Source organism: Macaca mulatta, chromosome 19, assembly GCF_049350105.2.
Source record: "Macaca mulatta isolate MMU2019108-1 chromosome 19, T2T-MMU8v2.0, whole genome shotgun sequence".
Classification (NCBI taxonomy): domain Eukaryota; kingdom Metazoa; phylum Chordata; class Mammalia; order Primates; family Cercopithecidae; genus Macaca; species Macaca mulatta.
Genome location: NC_133424.1, coordinates 50,752,864 through 50,773,619, shown reverse-complemented (window position 1 = coordinate 50,773,619; position 20,756 = coordinate 50,752,864). Strand labels below are relative to the sequence as shown.

The following is a 20,756-nucleotide window of genomic DNA, read 5'->3' as shown; positions in this document are numbered from 1 at the left end:
AAAATTTGTGCATCAGAAAACATTATAGAGTGAAAAGATAACCTGCAGAATGGAAAATACATGTTGGCAAATCATCTACTTGACAAGTGTCTAGTATCCAGAATACATGAAAAACTTTCATAACTAAACAAAAAGGCAAGCAACACAATATTAAAATAAGCAAATGACATTTCTTCAAAAAGATACAGGCGACCATCAGGCACACAAGGAAATATTTAATGTCATTGGTCACAAAGGAAATGCAAATCAAAATCATAACATCTATCTTCAGCTCCCATGGTGTGTCAGGAAGGACCATCAGATGGAGACAGAGTTATGTGTTTCTGAGCACAGACCTTCCTTGGGCTCTTTGGGTGGGGCTTGCTGCAGCTGCAGTGAGGGTTCAGGGTGTGGTTCCCAGGTCAATGGAGTTATGTTCCCAGGTGGGTTATGGCTGCCTCTGTGATATCATACAGATTGTCAGAAAAGTGGGGGAAAGCCAGCAAGTATAGGCCTCATCCAGCTCCCATGCAACCCAAAAGATGGGTCTCACTCCAATTGTGCCACCCACAGCATCACTGAGTTTGTTTTCAGGCAGTGGATGACAAGGGCTGACAACTTACCCAGGCTAACAGCCTTCCAGCTAAGGAAGCAAGCAAGGTTTTTATGCCTCCCTGCCTGTCACATCTGCGCATAAAGATTTAATTACCACAAACCCAAAAGCAATAAAACAAAGATAAATAAGTGGACTTAATTAAAGACTTTTGCATGGTAGACAGAACAATCAGCAGAATAAACAAAACCTACAGAGTAGGAGAAAGTCTTCACAATCTACATATCCCACAAAGAAGTAATATTCAGAATTTACAAGGAACTCAAACTAATAAGCAAGGAAAAAACAAACAATCCCATCAAACAGTGGGCTAAGGATATGAACAGACAATTTTCAAAAGAAGACATACAAATGACCGACGAACATATGAAAAACTCCTCAACACCACTAATGATAAGGGAAAGGCAAATCAAAACAAAGATACCACCTTACTCCTGCAAGAATGGCCATAATCAAAAAATTAAAAATTAAAAGATGTTGGCGTGGATGCAGTGAAAAGGGAACACTTCTAACTGCTGGTGGAAATGTGAACAAGTACAATCACTATGGAAAACAGTGTGAAGATTCCTTCAGGAATTAAAAGTAGAACTATCATCTGATCCAGCGATGCCACTACTGGGTATATATCTGGAGGAAAAGAAGTCATTGTACAAAAAGATACTTGCACACACACGTTAATAGCAGCACAACTCACAATTGCAAAAATGTGGAACCAGTCAAAATGTCCATCAATCAATAAATGGATAAAGAAACTGATATATATATATATATATATATATATATATATATATATATGAATGGATAAAGAAACATATATATATTTATATATATACACACATACATATATGTGATGCGATACTACTCAGCCAGAAAAAGGAATGAGTTAACGGCATTTGCAGCAACCTGGATGCGATTGGAGACTATTATTGTAAGTGAAGTATCTCAGGAATGGAAAACTAAACATTGTATGTTCTCACTCATAAGTGGGAGCCAAGCTATAAGAATGCAAAGGCATGAGAATGATACAATGGACATTGGGGACTCAAGGAGAAAGGATGTGAAGAAGGTGAGGGATAAAAGACTACAAATTGGGTTAAGGGTATACTGCTCTGGAGGTGGGCACACCAAAATCTCACAAATCACCACTAAAGGACTTACTCATGTAACCAAATATCACCTGTTCCCCCAAAACCCTATGGAAATAAAAAATTAAAGAATTAATAGAAAAATTATACACACAAAAAAAACATGAGATACTACTTCACACCCACGAGGATGGTTATAATTTTAAAAATGAAAAAAACAAGTGTTGGTGAGGATACAGAAAATTTTTAGAACTCTTATACATTGGTGACAGAAATGTAAAATGGTATCACTTCTGTGGGAAATAGTTTTATGGTTCAGGGGTTCAAACAAAAACTTGTACATAAATATTCATAGAAGCACTATTCACAATAGTCAAAGAGTAGAAACAACCCAATTGTCCATCAACTGCTGAATGAATAAACAAATTGTGATATCTTCACAAAATGGAATATTATTCAGCTACAAAAAGAAGGAATGCGGATACATGCTACAATATAAATAAATCTTAAAAACATTGTATGTTTAATGTTTTCTTCTTTTTTTTTTTTTTTTTTTTTTTTTTTTTGAGACACAGTCTCGCTCTGTTCACAAGGCTGGAGTGCAGTGGCACTCTGGAGGCTACCCTCAGGGTTAATAAACTTTTTTTGTTTTGTTTTGTTTTAGAACAATGGTCCATGGGTATGAGTGTAGTGGCACATGCCTTTAATCTCAGTGCTTTGTTAGGCCAAGACAGAAAAGTCACTTTAGCCCAAGAGTTTGAGGTTGCAGACAGCCATGATCACACCACTTCATTCCAGCCTGGGCCACAGAGCCAGAGCTTGTCTTAAAAATCATAGATGACACAAACAAATGAAAACACACCCCATGATCATGAATGGGTAAGACACTGTGACAATGACTATACTGCCCAAAGCAATCTACAGATTTAATGCAATTTCCGTCAAAACACCATCATCATTCTTCACAGAACTAGAGAAAACAATCCTGAAATTCACATGAAACCAAAAAAGAGCCCACAGAGCCAAAGCAATACTAAGAAAAAAGAACAAACCTTAAGAAATCACATTCCCCAACTTCAAATTATACTACAAGGCTATAGTTACCAAAACAGCAGGTACTGGTATAAAAATAGGCATGTAGACCAATGGAACAGAATAGAGAGCCCAGAAATAAAGCCAAATACTTACAGCCAATGGATCTTCAACAAAGCAAACAAAAACATGAAGTGGGTGTATTAGTCCATTTTCTCACTGCTATAAACAAATACCTGAAAATTGGTAATTTATTTAAAAAGTAGGTTTAATTGGCTCACAATTTCACAGGCTGTATATGAAGTATGGTTGTGGAGGCCTCAGGAAATTTACAATTATGGCAGAAGGCAAAGGAGAGGCTGGCACCTCTTACACTGTGGTAGAAAGAGAGAGCAAAGGGCAAGGGGCTATACACTTTTAAACAACCAGATCTTTGGAGATTCACTTACTGTCATGAGAACATCAAGGGGGAAATCTGCCCAACATGATCCAATTATCTCCCCACAAGCCCTTCCTCCAACATTGGGGATTACAACTTAATGTGAGATTTGAACAGGGAAGCAGACCCAGACCACATCATTTTACCCCTGGTCCTTCCCAAATCTCACATCTTTTTCACATTGCAAAATATAATTATGCCTTCCCAGCAGTCCCCCAAAATCTTAACTCATTTCAGCATTAACTCAAAAGCCCAAAGTCCCAAGTCTCATCTGAGACAAGGCAAATCCCTTCAACCTATGAGCCTGTAAAATCAAAAACAAGTTAATTACTTCCAGGATACAATGGGGGTATAAGCAATGGGTAAATACTCCCTTTCCAGAGTGAAAAATCTGCCAAAACAAAAGGACTACAGGCCCCTGCAAATCTGAAACCCAGCAGGGAAGTCATTAAATCTTAAAGATCCAAAATAATCTTATTAGAATCCATGTCTCATATGCAGGCAAAACTGATGCAAGAGGCAGCCTCCCAAGGCCTTGGGCAGCTCTGCCCATGTGGCTCTGCAGGGTACAGACCCTGTGGCTGCTTTCACAGGCTAGCTTTGAGTGTCTGCAGCTTTTCTAAGCATATGGTTGTCAGTGGATCTACTTTCTGAGGTCTGGAGGATGGTGGCCCACTTGTCACAGATCCACTAGGCAGTGCCCCAGTGGAGACTCTGGGTGGGGGCTGCAACCCCACATTTCCCTATGCACTTCCCTGGTAGAGGTTCCCCATGAAGGCTCTGCCCCTGCAGCAGATCTGTTCCTGGACATCCAGGAGTTTCCACACATCCTCTGAAATCCAGGCAGAGGCTTCCGAGCCTCAACTTTTGCCCTCTGTGCACCCACAGGCTTAAAATCACATAGAAGTTGTCAATGCTTATGGCTTACACCCTCTGGAGTAGCGGCCTGAGACATATTTGGGGCCCTTTTAGCCACTGCTGGAGCTGGAGCAGCTTGGGATGCCTCGTTGTCTTGGTTCCTCTTTACTTGTACAAATGTTTGCAGTAAACTTGAATTCCTCTCCAAAAAACCAGTTTTTCTTTTCTACCACATGATCAGGCTACAAATTTTCCAAACTTTTATGCTCTGCTTCCCTTTTAAATATAAGTTCCATTATCAGATCGTCTCTTTGCTCATGCATATGACCATATACTGTTAGAAGCTTCCAGGCTACCCTTGAATGCTTTGCTGCTTAGAAATGTCTTCTACCAGGTGCCCTAAATCACCTCTCTCAAGTTTGAAGTTCCACAGATCCCTAGAGCATGGGGGAAATGCCACCTATATAATTATTAGCTTTTCATTCACAATCATTCAACAAGTCTCTAGGAAGTTCAAAACTTTCCCTTATCTCCCTGTCTTTTTCTAGCCCTCCAAACTATTCCAACCTCTGCCCATTACTGAGTTCCAAAGTTGCTTCCACATTTTCAGTTATCTTCATAGAAACCCCTCTCTTGTGGCGCTAATTTTTGGTATTAGTGCATTCTCACACTGCTATAAATAAATACCTGAAACTAGGTTGTTTATAAAGAAAAGAGGTTTAATTGGTTCATGATTCCACGGGTTGTACAGGAAGTGTGGCTGGAGAAGCCGGAGGAAACTTACAAGCACGGTGGAAAGTGAAGGAGAAGCTGGCACATCTTACATGGCTGGAGTAGGAGGAAGAGAGAGTGAAGCAGGGGGTGCTACACTTTTAAACAACCAGATCTCATGAGGACTGACTCACTACCATAAGAAATACACGGGAAAAATCCACCCTCATGTTCAAATTAACTCCCACCAGGTCCCTCTTCTAACATTAGGGATTACAATTTGATGTGAGATTTGGGAGGGAACACAGACCTAAAGCATATCAGTGGGGGAAGAAAACCATACTCAGTAAATGGTGCTGGGAACACTGACAAGTCACATGTAGAAGAATGACACTGGATTCTCATCTCTCATCTTATACAAAAATCAACTCAAGGTAGATCAAAGACTTAAATCTAAGACATGAAGACATTAGAATTCAAGAAGATAACATTGAAAAAACTCTTCTAGACATTGGCTTAGATAAAGAATTCACATTTATGAACCCAAAAGCAAATGCAACAAAAATAAATAAATGAGATCTATTTAAATAAACTAAATATCTTCTGTACAACAAAAGAAATAATCAGCAGAGTAAACAGACCACTCACAGAGTGGGAAACAAAATATTCACAAACTATGCAGCTGACAAAAGACTAAGATCCAAAATCCACAAAGAATTCGAAAAAATCAACAACAACAAAAAAATCACATCAAAAAGCGGGCTAAGGACATGAATAGACAATTCTCAAAAGAAGATATACAAATGGCTAACAAACACATGAAAACTTGCTCAGCATCACTAATTATTAGGGAAATGCAAATCAAAACAACAATGCAATACCACCTCACTCTTGCAAGAATGGCCATAATTAAAAATAATAAATAAAAAAAGATTTCGGGGTGGAGGAGGTGATCAGGAAATACTTCTATGCTGCTGTTGGGAATGTAAACTAGTATGGCTGCTATGGAAAACAGCGTGGAGATTTTTAAAAGAACTAAAAGTAGAACTACAATTTGATCCAGCAATTCCACTACTGGGTATCTACCCAGAGGACAAGAAGTTAATATTCAAAAAGAATACTTGTACATGCATGTTTCTAGTGGCACAATTCACAATAGCAAAATAGTGGAGCCAACACAAATGTCTATCAATCAATGAATGGATTTAAAAAAAGTTTATATATATATATATATATATACACATACACACACATTCCATTGTATATATACACATACACACACACACACATATATATACAATGGAATACTGTGCAACCACAAAAAGAAATGGATTATCAGCATTTCCAGTAACCTGGATGAGATTGGAGACTATTATTTTAAGTGAAGTGACTCAGGAATGGAAAACAAATATCATATGTTCTCAATGATATGTGGGAGCTAACCTATGAGGACACAAAGGCATAAAAATAATATGATGGGCTTTGGGGACTTGGGGGGAAGAGTGAGAGGGGGATGAGGGATAAAATACTACAAATATGATGCAGTATATACTGCTTGGGTGATGGGTGCACCAAAATGTCACAAATCACCAATAAAGAAATTACTTATGTAACCAAATACAATCTGTATCACAATAACATGGGAAAAAATAAACTAAACTAATGAGTTTTAAAAAGTAAAAATAAAATAAATATCAGTACAAAGACAAAAATATATACAAACTGCCAATAAACATATGAAAAAAATGTTCAACATCACTAATCATCAGGGAAATGCAAAATAAAACCATAATACCAGAGACATGGAATCAACCTAAGTGCCATCAATTACAGATTGAATACAGAAAATGTGGTACATATACACCATGGAATACTATGCAGCCATAAAAAAGAACAAGGTCATGTCTTTTGAGGGAACATAGATGGAGCTAGAGGCCATTATCCTTAGCAAATTAATGCAGGACCAGAAGAAAAATACTTCATGTTCTCACTTATAAGTGGAAGCTAAACGATGAGAGCTCATAAACACAAAGAAGTAAATGACAAACACTGGGGCCTATTTGAGAGTGGAGGGTGAGAAGAGGGAGAAGAGCAGAAAAAATAACTACTTTTTGCTTTGCTCAGTACCTGGATGGTGAAATAATCTGTACAACGAACACCCGTGACAAGGGGTTTACCTACACAACAAACCTGCACATGTACACTTGAACTTAAAAGAAAAGTTAAAGAATGGTAAAAATAAATAAATTGGGGAAAATTTTTTTAAATTTCCTTTTTATTCCATCTTCTTGGGCCCCTCACTTGCAAATAGAGGCCCACATACATGAATGTTTAGCACCATCACGGATGGCATCCCGGAGGAATCACAACGCTGACAGAGTTAGACATCAAGGACATTATTATCACAGAGTATATTTATTCTTTGGGGGCTTCAGTTATAACTGGAAAGACCAAAAAACCTTTGAGATGAGGAGGCTTTAGAGTTCATTAAAGAGTTTCTGCTTTTTGAGCAATCCCAAATTTGCTGGGAGAAGACAATGAATTTTGATTGAGCAGGAGGAGGAAAGATGTTGAGTAGATTTTCAGAGGCAATTCAAAAATTATTAGTTGAACATTCACCCTGGACTCTATGTAATCTCTTTGTATCTGAGATGTCATTCCTGGCCACCATGAGCACAGAGTAGCAGCTGAATAAGGATGAATGTAACGAATGACCTTCAGGAAGTGCATTGAGCTGGTGAATATCATTCAAGAAAGGGTAGTCACTGTGTGTTTGCCTGGCAGGGCTGGCATGTAAAATTATCTCGGTTATTCAAATAAAATGACTGCTGGGCAAGCAGCAAGTCGATGTGAAATCCAAGTCATTTTCTGCTCATTAAGCCAGTGGTTTCAGGATAGTTTTCATCCACTCAGAGCACAAATTACATAATTCCCCAAAAAAATGAATTCTGTGGTGGTGATGGGGCCTATAATCCATTATCAAAATAGAGAAGTGATCAAGACTGTGAAATGGAAGGTGTAAGGAGGAGAGTGTACCTAATCAGAACCCAAGAGTTTCCACTGAGAGGGGAGGGAATTTCATTCCATACTGGAAAGAAACAGGAAGAGAGGCATGAAGAGTGTCATTCACTGTGCGTTAGCATCTCAAGGTATCTGGATGTTAGGTTAAAGGAAAGGTAAGGAGAGAGGCATACCCACGAGTGAGGTTGGAGTTGCAGAAACTGTTGCAATGAACATGGGGAGAGACGATGAGAATGATTAAAATGACACCTGAGATGGCCTTTGCAAACAAAGAGGCTATTTAGTGGGACTCTCTTCAATCTGCCTTCATTGATTTTTAAGTAATATGTTGTTTCTCTTCTCCTAAGTTGTTCTCCATACATGCTACGAAGCAGATAATCACAGCTCTTCTATTGGGGAAAGGTCTGTAATTCTGCCATCTTGGTAGGAACTCCAAGCAGCTGAGAATGGAGGGCGAGGACAAGTGCTACAGAGAAACATTCCTAGAGAAAATGAAAATAGCTGTCTGGTTGGTTTCACCAGTGATATGGATTAGTGAGTGCTGACTATTTTATTTTGCCCCTCTAAAGTAGGTGTGTTCATTGCCTTTTTCCTGTCTCTTTTTGTCTTTTTGGTTTCATTTGTATAAAGCAGATGGTATGTCCCTTTGGTGCACATGTTGAGAGAGATTGCAAGTGATAATTTTTAGTCACCTGATAGACACCATATCCTGATTAGATAAGATACTGCACTTCACTCTGAGCCTGTTCCTGTTGTAGTATTGCCTTCAGAGATCCCTTACAGGGTTAGTGTTGTTGGTATGTGGGAAGTATATAAGCCAGTAATAACTGAATGGAACTAGTTGCCAAGGATGGCCCCTCATGACTACAGTCACAATAACCACAGCTTGTGGAGTCCTCTCCTTTTGATTAGGGCTGTCTATGTGACTCACCATGGTCAATGTAAAGTTATAGAAGTGACACTGTCTGCCATTCAAAGGTAGGTCTTATAATGCCATGTACTGTCTCCATGAGCCTTTTGAAAGGCTTTCTTTGCTGAAAGCCAATCACCATTCATTAAGTCCAAGAACCATGAGACTCTCCTGATTTGAACATATTCAAGGCATGAATGGAAAGGTGTGGTAGTGAAAGAGATAACCAGCCAGTTTCTAGGTGTTCACTCAGCCCTAGTGTTGACTTGGACATGAGTGAAGCATCCTCTGAAATCCCAGGCTAAAAGATTTCTCTAAAAACATGACTCCCATCACATGACCTACCACTCACATGAGTTCAATAAACCTGTAAAGCTGGGAGAGATCAAAATAAATGATTGATTTTAGTCAATATGTGTTGGGAGGTTTGTTATGCTACAATTTGTCACTGGAACAGCAGTAAAGCAGGGTCTGTTCACTGTGTCCATGTGCATGAACTGTGTCTATTCCAATAACAATCTACATGTTCTCTGATCTACAACCATGACCATTTATTTCCAAAGAGAAACCCCTGGATTCTGCACACAAAAAATGGAAAAATCTTTGAATATTTGGAAATAAGAATAATTGGGATTCTTTAAGGAAAACACTGGGCTCCAGTATTTCCCTACTACTTAGATTGAAAACTTCACAATGTGCCTACACAATAAGCATCCTGAGAACAATGAAAAAAATTAAGGAATTCCATATGATTTTCCTCAAGTTACAGCTTCTGCCCGAAGCCACTAGGTACACCTATGTGGCTGTAAGCAGTTACCTAACATTTCAGTGCGGTGAGTCATCTCACATTGGGTAAGGATTTTGGTTCAGACTGTCTGACGTCAACTACATACTATAGAAGGATATTGTTTCTAATGTCTTCTCAGACATTCCAGGGACCTTGTCACTCACTCCCTTTGTCACAGGAAGGTTTATCCCCTTTGATTTCCTGATGCCTCCCATAGAATGCCCTGGCCCCTCTTGGGGATGACCACTTCCTCTTTTCCCCTCTTAAAGCAAGAACCAACGATGTGGGGTTTGGTGCTGTTTTAATGATCCAGTGTAGGGGAAAGGGTGAGGAGGGATTATTCTGTTAGCAGGCTCTGGGAATCCCATGGTCAGGTAGAAAGTGGGATTCCTTAACAATGAGGAGTCTGATCATCTCCCTCAATCGCTGATAAGCACTCTGGTCAGGGAGATATCTCTCAACACTTGCAGCATCTTCACAGATGCTGGCGGGAATCGATGGGCAAAGTTGTAAATGCGTTGGCCATTTACCATTACCTACAAGAGGAAAAATGCATCAGAAAGACAGTAGGCACCAAACAGGTTTTCAGCCCTTTCTCCTCTCTGACCTAATACAAATAACCTTCCCCACGAAAACTCCTAGTTACACAAAAGTGAACCTAGTAGACACATTTTTGTTTACAGGCTACATTTTGTGCCTATTTGAGACAGGTGCTCATTTTATTTCTAATGTTTTCTCTCATTCCCCTAGTGAAGTTATACACCATGTCACACAGACCCTGTTTACTCAGCCTCCCTTCCAACCTGGAAGATCCCCATCACCAGGGACTGTGTCTCAGGAACTTGAGACCCTGCATCTCACACAGGACCTGCCACAGGGCTACTGCTAGACCATGTTCATTGAGTGCATACTTTTCAGTTCCATGAACTGTGACTGCCTTTTACTTCTGATGGCACAGTTCCTCTTTGGAGTAGCCTACATCTGAGATGGTAGTGGCAAAGAATGAAACCCAGGATTCTTAGAGAGTTAAGGGAGGACAGGTCTTGTAAAACATAGGATATTATCTTCAACAACTTTAAAGCATAGAAAAAGAGCCCTCACTTGACTCTGAATAAGATGTGAATCTTTTGGCCTATTCATTAGAGAAAACCAAAAAGTATGGATATATTCCTTATATTGAGGCTATAGAGAAAGTCACCTTCTTAATGCAAATTTTTCAAATTTAAAATTTACACATTTTTGAGCTGGTTTTTTCATTTTTTTCTAATTATCTTCCAGTATAAGTATTGGGAAATTAGTAATGACAAGAGGATTGACTATAAAACTTAATACAGCATCATATATGAGAGCAAAATACTGGAAAAAACTTTAATGCCCAAAAAAGGGTCAAGTTCAATAATTTTGGGTAAACTTTTTAATGGAATATTATGCAATCATTAAAAACTGAAGTGGCACCATGGACTGATAGTGCCTTGAAGATATATTCTTTGTCAACAAATCAACTTAATTCCTGAAGTGTAATGTGTAGAGCAACTTATACCGGGATTTGCTTAAAAACAAATGAAATCATAGACATATCTATATCCGTCCATAGGCAAAGGTTTCCTCTGAAAGGCTGAGCACAGTGGCTTATGCCAGTAATCCCAGTATTTTGGGAGGCCAGGGTGAGCAACTCACGCAAGGTCGGGAGTTCAAGACAAGCCTGGCCAACATGGTGAAACTCCGCTTCTACTAAAAATACAAAAGTTAGCCAGGTGTGATGGCATGCACCTGTAATTCCAGCTATTGGGAGGCTAAAGCAAGAGAATTGCTTGAATCTGGGTGGTGGAGTTTGCAATGAGCTGTGATCACACCACTGCACTCCAACCTGGATGACAAAGTGAGACTGTCTCAAAAAAATAAAAAAAATAAAAAAATTCTTTCTGAAGAAGAGCGGAACTCTAGTAATGCTGTTCTTATGAGTAGAATTGGGACCCAAAAGTTAGACAAAGACACAATTTTTGAATGATTAAAATCACCTTTTTCTTAAGTATACTGTATACATTCAGCTAAATGAAAATTTAAAGAATGGCAGAAGTAGAAATGAGCACTATGGGAAAAGACAGATTCTCCACTTTGGGGGAAATGGCAGGTGAGCCGACCTTGATGTTGGTCAGATTTTGGAAAGAACAGAGGATGGCAGTGCAAGCAGAGGGTGCTCTGTGATGAAAATCTGAAACAGGAGTAGTTATGGAAGATGGGCCCCGAGGGACTGGTGGCACCAGGTCAATGAAAGCTGCCTCCTCTAGGAGCCCACAGAGCTCCAGTGCTGGAAGCTCCTGAGGTACTCACCTTGTATTCTTTGTGACGCACATAGATGCACAGCTCAAATGGTTTGCCATCTTCAAAGGGCAAATAGTAGCATTTCTCCTCGTACCTCCATATGCCAAACACACGACTGTTCATGATTGCAGGATGACCAAAGTGCAGTCGGAATTGGAAAGCAATATCTGAGTCCTCATCTGTCCCAGTGTAGAAATTCACCTCCAGCTGTGGGTCCTTGCTGAGGTCAAAGCACACAGCACGTTGGGCAGGTTCCTTCATAGTGCAGACACACACTCAACACACACACAAATCCCTGCAGTCCTGGTCCCTGTGGGGATGCTTCAGCTCCTCGTGCTCCCAGGCAGAGAGATGCTGTGCTCCTCATCCCCAGACAAAAACTGAGCACCAGTCAGGGACCTGGGCCTATGATCTGTTCATTTCCTGGAAATTCTATGCCCTTTAATAAAGAGCCACAGCCCCAACTCAATGAGTGTCCTCCTCCCCTGGTCCCCATGGCTGGCCCACATGCAGTTGCTGCAGGTCTCATGCCTGGTGCTGGAGGGTCTCCAGGGCGTGCACTTGCGTGAGGTCTTCATTATGCCAACTAGACATTTCCACATCACTCACACATAAGGTCACACCCTTAGCAAATATTCACCCTTCTCTCCTCCACCCCCTCCATCGGACCATGGAGTACTCACACAAAAGTGAGGATCGGTGTCCCTGTGATTATCACGCAGGAACCAACAGACAAGGAAACAGGCAGTGTGTATGGTACCTGCCAGGGTATTGAGAGTGATTGAGAGGTAAAGGGTCAGCCTCCCCTATTGTAACAGATTCCCATGGTGCAGGAGGTTAGAGATCACAGGGCAGACTCTGAGGCCTCTCCCCTTTCACCCTACCACAGTCAGGGCCCCATATTCCTGAAGATATGGTGGACCCATAGGTAGGAGCAATTGTTCAAGAGCCAGGCATCCTGGATTCCAGTCCTCATTCTGCCGCTTACTAGCAGTGCAATCTTAGATCTATTACTTAACCCTCCCTGCCTCGGTTTCCCCAGAACAAGGAGGATTGTCAGAAATTCCTACTTTGTAGGGTGTTCTCAGTAACAGAGGAGTTAATATACGTAAAACTTCTACTCTAATCCCTGGCATGTGTAGGGTCTGTTAGGGGTGACCTAACAGAACAGGGGAGTCCTCCTGAGACATTGACCTGCCTTATTTTCAACTCTGAAAATGAAAACAAGACTTGAGGGTGACAGAATTTAGAAATTCAGTCCAGTGAGAAACAACACTTGTTGAAAAAGAGAGAAATGATGAAAGAACAGGAAACCCCTGTGTGTGGGAGGCACATGCATCACAATCATCAAGGGCAATGGACGTCCTTCCCAGAAGGGGACACATTGCTGACAGCGCAGCCTCAGTACTTGCACATATGAAGCCTGTGGGTCAGGGACATAACTAGAGGGAACGATTGATTTCTACGACTACTACAAGTGGTTGATGATTTTTCCATATTTTTGAGACAGGGTCTTGCTTTGTCACCCAGGCTGACATGCAGTGGTGCAATCACAGCTCACTGAAACGTCGAACTCCTGGGCTGCAGTGATCCTCACACATCTGCCCCCTCTTGTGTAGCTGGGGCGAAAGGTGCCTGCCACTCTGCCAGTCTGATATTTAAAGGTTTTCAAAGAAAGGGTCTCACTATGATGCCCAGACTGGTCTCAAACTTCTGGCCTCAAGTTACCCTCCCATCTTTGCCTCCCAAATTGGTGGGGTGATGGCCATGAGCCAGTGAACCCAGCTGCTTTGTTGAGTAACATTCACAGTAAACTCTGTCTGAATTCAAACAGAGCTTTTTCTTTCATGAGTGGAGGAACAAGTTTAGTTTCAGTTCAGACAGAGCTTACTGTGAATATTTCGCATGGTTCAGTCACTGAAACCATGGCCTCTAATATTCTTCCCTGGCAAATCAGTGTCTGAACACTCTCCTGTTCCACAATGGGAAGAACAGGCTGAGCTGGGGCAAGGAAGCTGAGCTTGGGAAGCCAAAGCCAGTGGTCACTCTGTGCAGTCCCCACCTGAGGAACCATCACCCCCATAGTCTGCATTGCTCTTCCCCACTCTTACTGGGAAGACATCTACTGATGCTACATTTCGCTCTCATAAGTGACCTGAAACTAGTCCTTGGTAACTCACAATCCCCAAGATCCCTACCAGTTAAGCCATCTGGGATCCACATTGCCACACATGAAAAGACACACAGCTGCTTCACATACCTGCTCACTGTGCACATAAAGATGACCATGCACTGGTCTGGCTGTGAGCAAACATACACTCACATCACAGACAGGAAGACAAAGCACACTCAACCACTTACACTCACTCACACACCCGCCCGTCCTGGTGGGACATCTGCCTCCCACCTAAAGTCACTTAATCTCAGCAGAGTTCACTCTCATCAGATACCACCACACACTCACAGAGGGTTACACTGGTCCAGGATCCCCACCTCACACCCCACAGTCATCTCAGATACCACAGCCTCAGGGTTTCTCTTCCACACAACCACACCTCTCAGGAAAGCATTCGTAGTAGGAGTGCTCATATTTTCATCTCAGAAAATCTCCCCTGTTTCTTTCTTGGTTTATGTGACTTGAGATGGTTAAAGTCTGTGCCTTTTCAACTCACGGGTAGTGATGACATTGTTCTCTCCTTCTGGGTGACTCTTCGGAATTGTGTCCAGTCTTCTGTGTGAATCTCTGAGTGGGATCATTTAAATGCTGCAACTCAGAGATGCCCTCTGGCTTCATGCCAGATTCCAAGCCCCTCCCAGCAAGCTTTCCGTGTAGCAGGAGAAAGACTCAGATGTCAGGAAGAAACTCTGTCACAACCATAGCTGTTTGCTGTAAGGCAGTGGAAATGACAGTAGTGGAGGTACCAGGCTGTGGATTGGGTTACCAGGGATAGGATGATGGAGTGAGGGGTAGTGATTGTAAAGCTTCTCTTTGTGCCTCTCAAGCATTTTCTCTGCTGTGCAGAATCTAGCCAGAAGGTGTACATTCTCTCAATTTGTACAATGACTAAAAGTAAATTGGGAATTTTAGAAAAAGACGTTAGACCTAGAAGGCAATTCTCTTTGCATTTAAAGGTTCTGGGAGAGCCTTTGAAGGTCTGATCCTCCTGACCTTGATCCTCAGGAGAGAAGTAGAGAAAGTTAATGCATGAACCTGCCTCACAGTAGGCCCCTTGGCTCTGCCATGTGAGGGTCACTCTCATCTGTCTGTCACATACCTGGACTCTAACTACATTCTCTGCTTTGTCTTGGAGTCCATGTAAAACAAAGTTTCAGAGATACTGTTTCTCCTGTAGATTCTGGGAGAAAGGTGAGATTGGGTTTTTTTCTTTTTTTTTTTACTTTTATTATAGGGGTACATATGCAGATAAAGTCGTGTCATGAGGTTTGTGGTACATAAGATTTCTTCACCTGGGTACTAAGCATAGTACCCAATAGTTGTTTTTTCTGCTCCTATCCCACCTTTCACCCTCCACCGTAAAGTAGGCTTCTGTGTGTGTTGTTCCCCTATTGGTGTCCCTGAGTCTCATCATTTAGTTCACAATTGTAAGTGAGAACATGGAGTATTTGGCTTTCTGTTCCTGCATTAGTTTACTAAGATTCATGGCCTCCAGCTCCATCCATGTTCCTGCAAAAGACATGACCTCATTCTTTTTTAGGGCTTCATAGTATTCCATTGTGCATATGTATCACATTATCTGTATGTAATCTGTCCTTGATGGGCATTTGGGCTCATTCTGTGTCTTTGCTATTGTGCATAGTGTTGAAAAGAACATTCATGTTCATATGTCTTTAAGGCAGAATCAATTATATTCTTCTGTGTATACAATAGTGTATACACCTATCCCAGTAATGGGATTGCATTTTTCTAACATTCAGGGATGTTGAGCTTCTTTTCATTTGCTTGTTGGCCACCTGTATGTCTTGTTTTGAAAACTGTCTATTAATGTTCTTGGTCTACTTTTTTTGAGACAGGATTTCACTATGACACCCAGGCAGAAGTGCAGTGGTGAAATCTCGACTAACTGCAACCTCTGCCTGGGCTCAGGCAATCCTCCCAGCTCAGCTTTCTAAGTAGCTGAGATTACAGGTGCTCGAGACAAGACTTGGCTAATTTTTCTATTTTTCATAGAGATAGGGTTTTGCCATGTTGCCGAAGCTGGTCTTGAACTTCTGGACTCAAGCAGTCCTCAGCCTCCCAAAGTGCTGGAATTACAAGCAAGAGCCACTGCTCCCAGCCCTTTGCCCATTTTTTATGGGGTTGTTTGTTCTTTTCTTGTAAAGTTGTTAAAGTTCCTTATAGATGTTAGATATTAGACAATTTTCAGATACATAATTTGCAAATATTTTCTCCTTTTCTGTAGGTTGTCTGTTGGTTCTGTTGATAGGTTCTGTTGCTGTGCAGAATCTTTTTAGTTTAAATTGATCAATTTGTCCGTTTTTCCTTTTCTTGTGATTGCCTTTCGCATCTTTGTCATGAATCTTTTGCCTATTCCTACATTCGGAATGGTATTGCCTTAGGTAGTCTTCCAGGATTTTTATAGTTTTGGGTTTCACATTTAAGTCTTTAACTCATCTTGAGTTAATTTTTCTATATAATCAAGAAAGTGGTTCAGGTTCGATCATCTGCACATGACTAGCTAATTATCCGAAAATTATTTCCTGAATAGGAATCTTTTTTCCATTGCTTGTTTGATCAACGTTGTCGAAAACCAGATGGCTGTAGGTGTGGGACCTTACTTCTTGTCTCTCTGTTCTGTTCCATTGGTCAATGTGTCTGTTTTGTGCAAGTACTATGCTGTTAGGTTACTTCAAGCTATAGTACAGCTTGAAGTTGGGTAATGTGATGCTTCCAGCTTTGTTCTTTTTACTTTGAATTGTCTAGGTTATTCAGCTTACTCTTGGTTCCATATGGATTTTAAAATAGATTTTTCTAATTCTGTGAAGAATGTTATTGATAGTGCAATAGGAATACCGTTGAATCTGTACATTTCTTTGGGCATTGTGGCTGTTTTAATGATCATTATTCTTGCCATCCATGAGCATGGAATGTTTTTCCATTTGTTTGGGTCATCTCTACTTCTTTAAGCAGTGTTTTGTAATTCTCCTTGTACCATCTTACACCTCCTGGTTAGCTGTATTCCTAGGTATTGTATTCTTTTCATGGCAATTGTGAATGGAATTGCATTCCTGATTCGGCCCTATGGTTCGCTGTCATTGGCATATAGGACTTCTAGTGATTTTTGCATATTGATTTTGTATCCTGAAGCTTTGCGAAAGTTGTTTACCAGCTTAATGATAGTTTGGGTGGGAACTGTGAGGTTTTCTAGATATAGAATCATGTCTGTAAACATGGATTGTTTAACTTCGTTCTGTATTTGGATGCCATTTGTTGCTTTCTCTTGCTGAACGCTCCGGCTGGTACTTCAAATACTATGCTGAATAAAAGTGGTGATAGAGAGCATTGCAGAAATTGTGGTTTGAAAATCCAGATTCAATTATTGCTCCATATATCATGCATATTTCGAGCTGCAATTTGTCAACTACAAAACAAAACAAAAAAACTATCTCCTAATTCTGTTTTATTGGCCGCTCACTTGCAAATACAGGCCTAGAAGCACCAGTGTTCAGCACCACGGACAGCACCACAGAGGACACAGTTTTGATGGACTTTGGCATCAAGGACATTTTCAAAGAGTAGATTTATTCTTTGGGGACTTTCAGCAAAAACTGAAAAAGCCCCACAGACCATTCAGAAGGCAAGGCTTTAGAGTCCAGAATAACCTTCTATGTTTTGAGTAATACTATATTTAGTGGGAATGCTATATTTAGTGAATTTAGGTTGAGGAGCACGAAAAAGATGTTGAGTGGGTCCCCAGAGGCAAATTAAAGTTCGTTTGTTGGACATCGCTTCCTGGTCTCTATATCTTCTCTTTTTATCTGAGACGTCACTCCTGGCCACCATAAGCACAGGATAGTAGGTAGTATAAAGATGAGTATAACAAATGGACTATGTGAACTGAACTGAGCTGGTGAATATCAGTTAAGAAAAGTCAGTCACTGTGTGTTTGTCTAGCAGAGGCAGCATGTAGGACCCTGTAGGTTATTCAAATACAATGGGCATCATCCAGGGATATGTAGATATGAAATCAAACTCATGTTATTCTAAGAAAGACATGGGTTCCAAGATAGTCTTTACCCACTTTGAGCAAGAATTGCCTAATTCCCCCAAAAACTGAATTCCATGCAGATGAGAGGGCCTATGATCCATCAACAAAACAGAGAAGTGACCAAAACTGTGAGAGGGATGATATATGGAGGTCAGTGTACCTAATAAGAAGCTGAGATTTTCCAGTGAGAGGGGAGGAAATTTCAGTTTACACTTTAAAGAAACAAAGAAGTGAGCCATGAATGTGTTATTTACTGTTCATTGACACCTCAAGGTAACTGGATGTTAAGTTAAAGGAGGGCAAAAAGAGAGGCACACCCATGAGTAAGGTTGCTGTTGAACAAGCTGTGACAATGAACATGGGAAGAAAGGATGAGGATGACCAAAATGATGCCTGAGATGGGCCCTGCAGAAAAAGAGGCTATTTGATGAGACCCTCTTCAATCTGCATTGTTTGGCTTTTAGGTAATATACTGTTTATCTTCTCCTAAGTGGTCCTCTATCTGTGCTATGATCTAAATGATCACAGCTCTTGTAGAAAGAAAAGGGCTGTCACTATGCAATCTTGTTAGGAGCTTCAAGAAGCTGACAATAGATGGTGGAGCCAATTGTTGCAGAGAAACATTTTCAGAGAAGATGAAAATAGGGTCCAATAATGTGGACCAGTGACTGCTGCCTATTTTCTTTTTTGTTCTTGTTTGTTTTTATTTGTCTCTTTGTTTTAATTTTTATTTATGTTCAATGAGCTAGCACAGTTTCATTCATTGGGTGCATGTTTTGCTTATCAATTTAAAGAAGATCACTTAGTCCAACTTAATGAAACCTATATCCTTCAAGTACTTATAAAAACACAAGCAGCAGATATCAAGACAGTATATCAACAGAAGGCCATGCTTGTTTGAGCAGATGTAACAAGAGTGAGAACCCTGGCTGAATTTTCGTGGGTGGTTCCAGTAAAGCTGTTGGTGACCCATCTTGCTTTCAGAGTGCTGTTTATTATCTTTTCCTTTTCTAAAATAAGCGTGTTCACTGCATTTTCCTATATCTGTTTCAGTCTAATATTTTGATTTCTATAGGGCAGATAATGTATTCTGAGAAAGTGCACCTGATAATTTGTAGTCACCTCATGGACAGCAGATCCTAATCAGATGATAAGATGCTGAACTTCAATCTGAGCCTGTTTCTGTAGTTCTGTTGTGTTCAGTGGTTCCTTACAGGATTAGTGGTTTTGGAATGTGGGAAACATGTAAGCCATTGAGGACTGGGTGATAATAGTTGCCAAGGATGCTCCCTCATGACCACATGTCAAAATAACCACAGCTTGTGGAATCACTTACCTTTGATGTGGGCTGTCTGTATAGCTCACTGTGTTCAATACAATGTCACAGTACTGACACTGTCTGCCTTTGTAAGCTAGGTCCTATGATGCCTTGTACCTTCTTCCTGAGCTTTTGGAAGGCTTTCTTTAGTGGAAGCCAATCATCATTCATTCAGTCCAAGAACCACGAGACTCTCATGATTTGAGGGAATTCAAGGCATGGATTGGGAGGTGAGGTAGGAAAGGAAATAACCAGTCAGCCCCCAGGTGTTCACCCAGCCCCAGTGTTGAGTCAGATATGAGTGAAGCATCCTCTGGAATTCCAGCCTAAAAGATTCTTCAGAAAACGAGACTCTCACCACATAATCTACCACCCACATGAGTCCAGTTAACTGAGAAAGATCAGAATAAATGATTGTTCTAAGTCAATATGTGTTGGGAGGTTTGCTGCGCTGCAATGCCTAGTGAAACAGCAGCAAAGCAAGGTCTGCTCACTGTGTCCATGTGTATGAATTGTGTCCATCCAAACAATAAACTACATATTTTCTGGTCTAAACCCATGACTATTTGTTTCCAAATAGAAATTCCAGGATTCTGCCACAAACATCAGAAAAATCTCGCAGTTGTTTTTAAATATCAACAATTAGAGTTCTTTAAGAGAAATCTTTGGACTCCTATGATTACCTAATGATTGCTTGAATTAAAATTTTCACACCAGACATGTGTCTTTTTCTAAAGTTCCTGCATGGAAGTCTGTATAGAGCCAAGCACCATGTTTATATACAACAAATATCCTGAGAACAATGGAAAGAATTAGGAAATTCCCCCAGATTGTCCTCAAGTTACAAAATTTCTCCCTAAAGCCACGAGGTACACCTGTGTGGCTGTAAACAGCTACCTAACATTTCAATGCAGTGAGTCATCTGAGATTGGGTAAGGATTTTGTTTCAGAGTCACTGACGTCAACGACGTGCCATAGAAGGATGCTGTACCTAATGACTCCTAAGACATTCTAGGCACATTGTCACTCACTCCTGGAGTCACAAGAAGATTTCTCCTCTTTGATTTCTGGATGCCTCCCATAGAATTCCTCAGGTCCTCTTGGGGATGACCACTTTCTCTTTCCCCCTTAAAGCAAGAACCAAAGAAATCCTGGGTAGTTTGGTGATGTTTTAGCAACCAAGGGTAGGGGAAAGCGTGAGGAGAGGACATGCTGTTAGCAGGCTCTGGGGATCCTATGGTCACATAGAAAAGGGATTCCTCAACAATGGAGAGTGTGGTGATCTCCCTTAATTGCAGACAGACATTGAGGTCAGGGAGACATCTCTCCACACTTGCACTGTCTTCACAGAACGTGGTGGAAGTTGATGGACAAAGCTGTAACAGTGTTGGCTATTTTTTATTACCTACAGGAAGAAAAATGCATCAGAAAGACAGTATGCCTTCAAACAAGCT

The 20,756-nt window shown here is 40.8% G+C and overlaps 1 protein-coding gene and 1 pseudogene across 25 annotated transcripts in view; both read right to left on the bottom strand.

Annotated features, from left to right (window-relative positions):
• Positions 1–20,756, bottom strand: part of LOC106994763 (placental protein 13-like) — a 118,148-nt gene that overhangs the window by 2,427 nt on the left and 94,965 nt on the right. For 18 of the 24 annotated variants that reach the window (XM_077982742.1, XM_077982743.1, XM_077982747.1 and 15 more), the window contains 2 exons: positions 11,767–11,977; positions 9,720–9,971 (listed from right to left, as the gene is read on the bottom strand). In XM_077982742.1, the coding sequence (XP_077838868.1) occupies positions 9,855–9,971; positions 11,767–11,977 (328 nt within the window). In that variant the 3' untranslated portion in view covers positions 9,720–9,854. Of the gene's footprint in view, positions 1–9,719; positions 9,972–11,766; positions 11,978–12,440; positions 12,518–14,429; positions 14,701–19,843; positions 20,708–20,756 lie in introns of those variants that run through there. The other 6 variants (XM_077982744.1, XM_077982746.1, XM_077982748.1 and 3 more) reach the window with 4 other exon arrangements.
• LOC144337483 (small ribosomal subunit protein uS14 pseudogene) lies at positions 16,169–19,095 on the bottom strand (annotated as a pseudogene). Its single transcript, XR_013410666.1, has one exon. The product of XR_013410666.1 is annotated as a small ribosomal subunit protein uS14 pseudogene (transcript).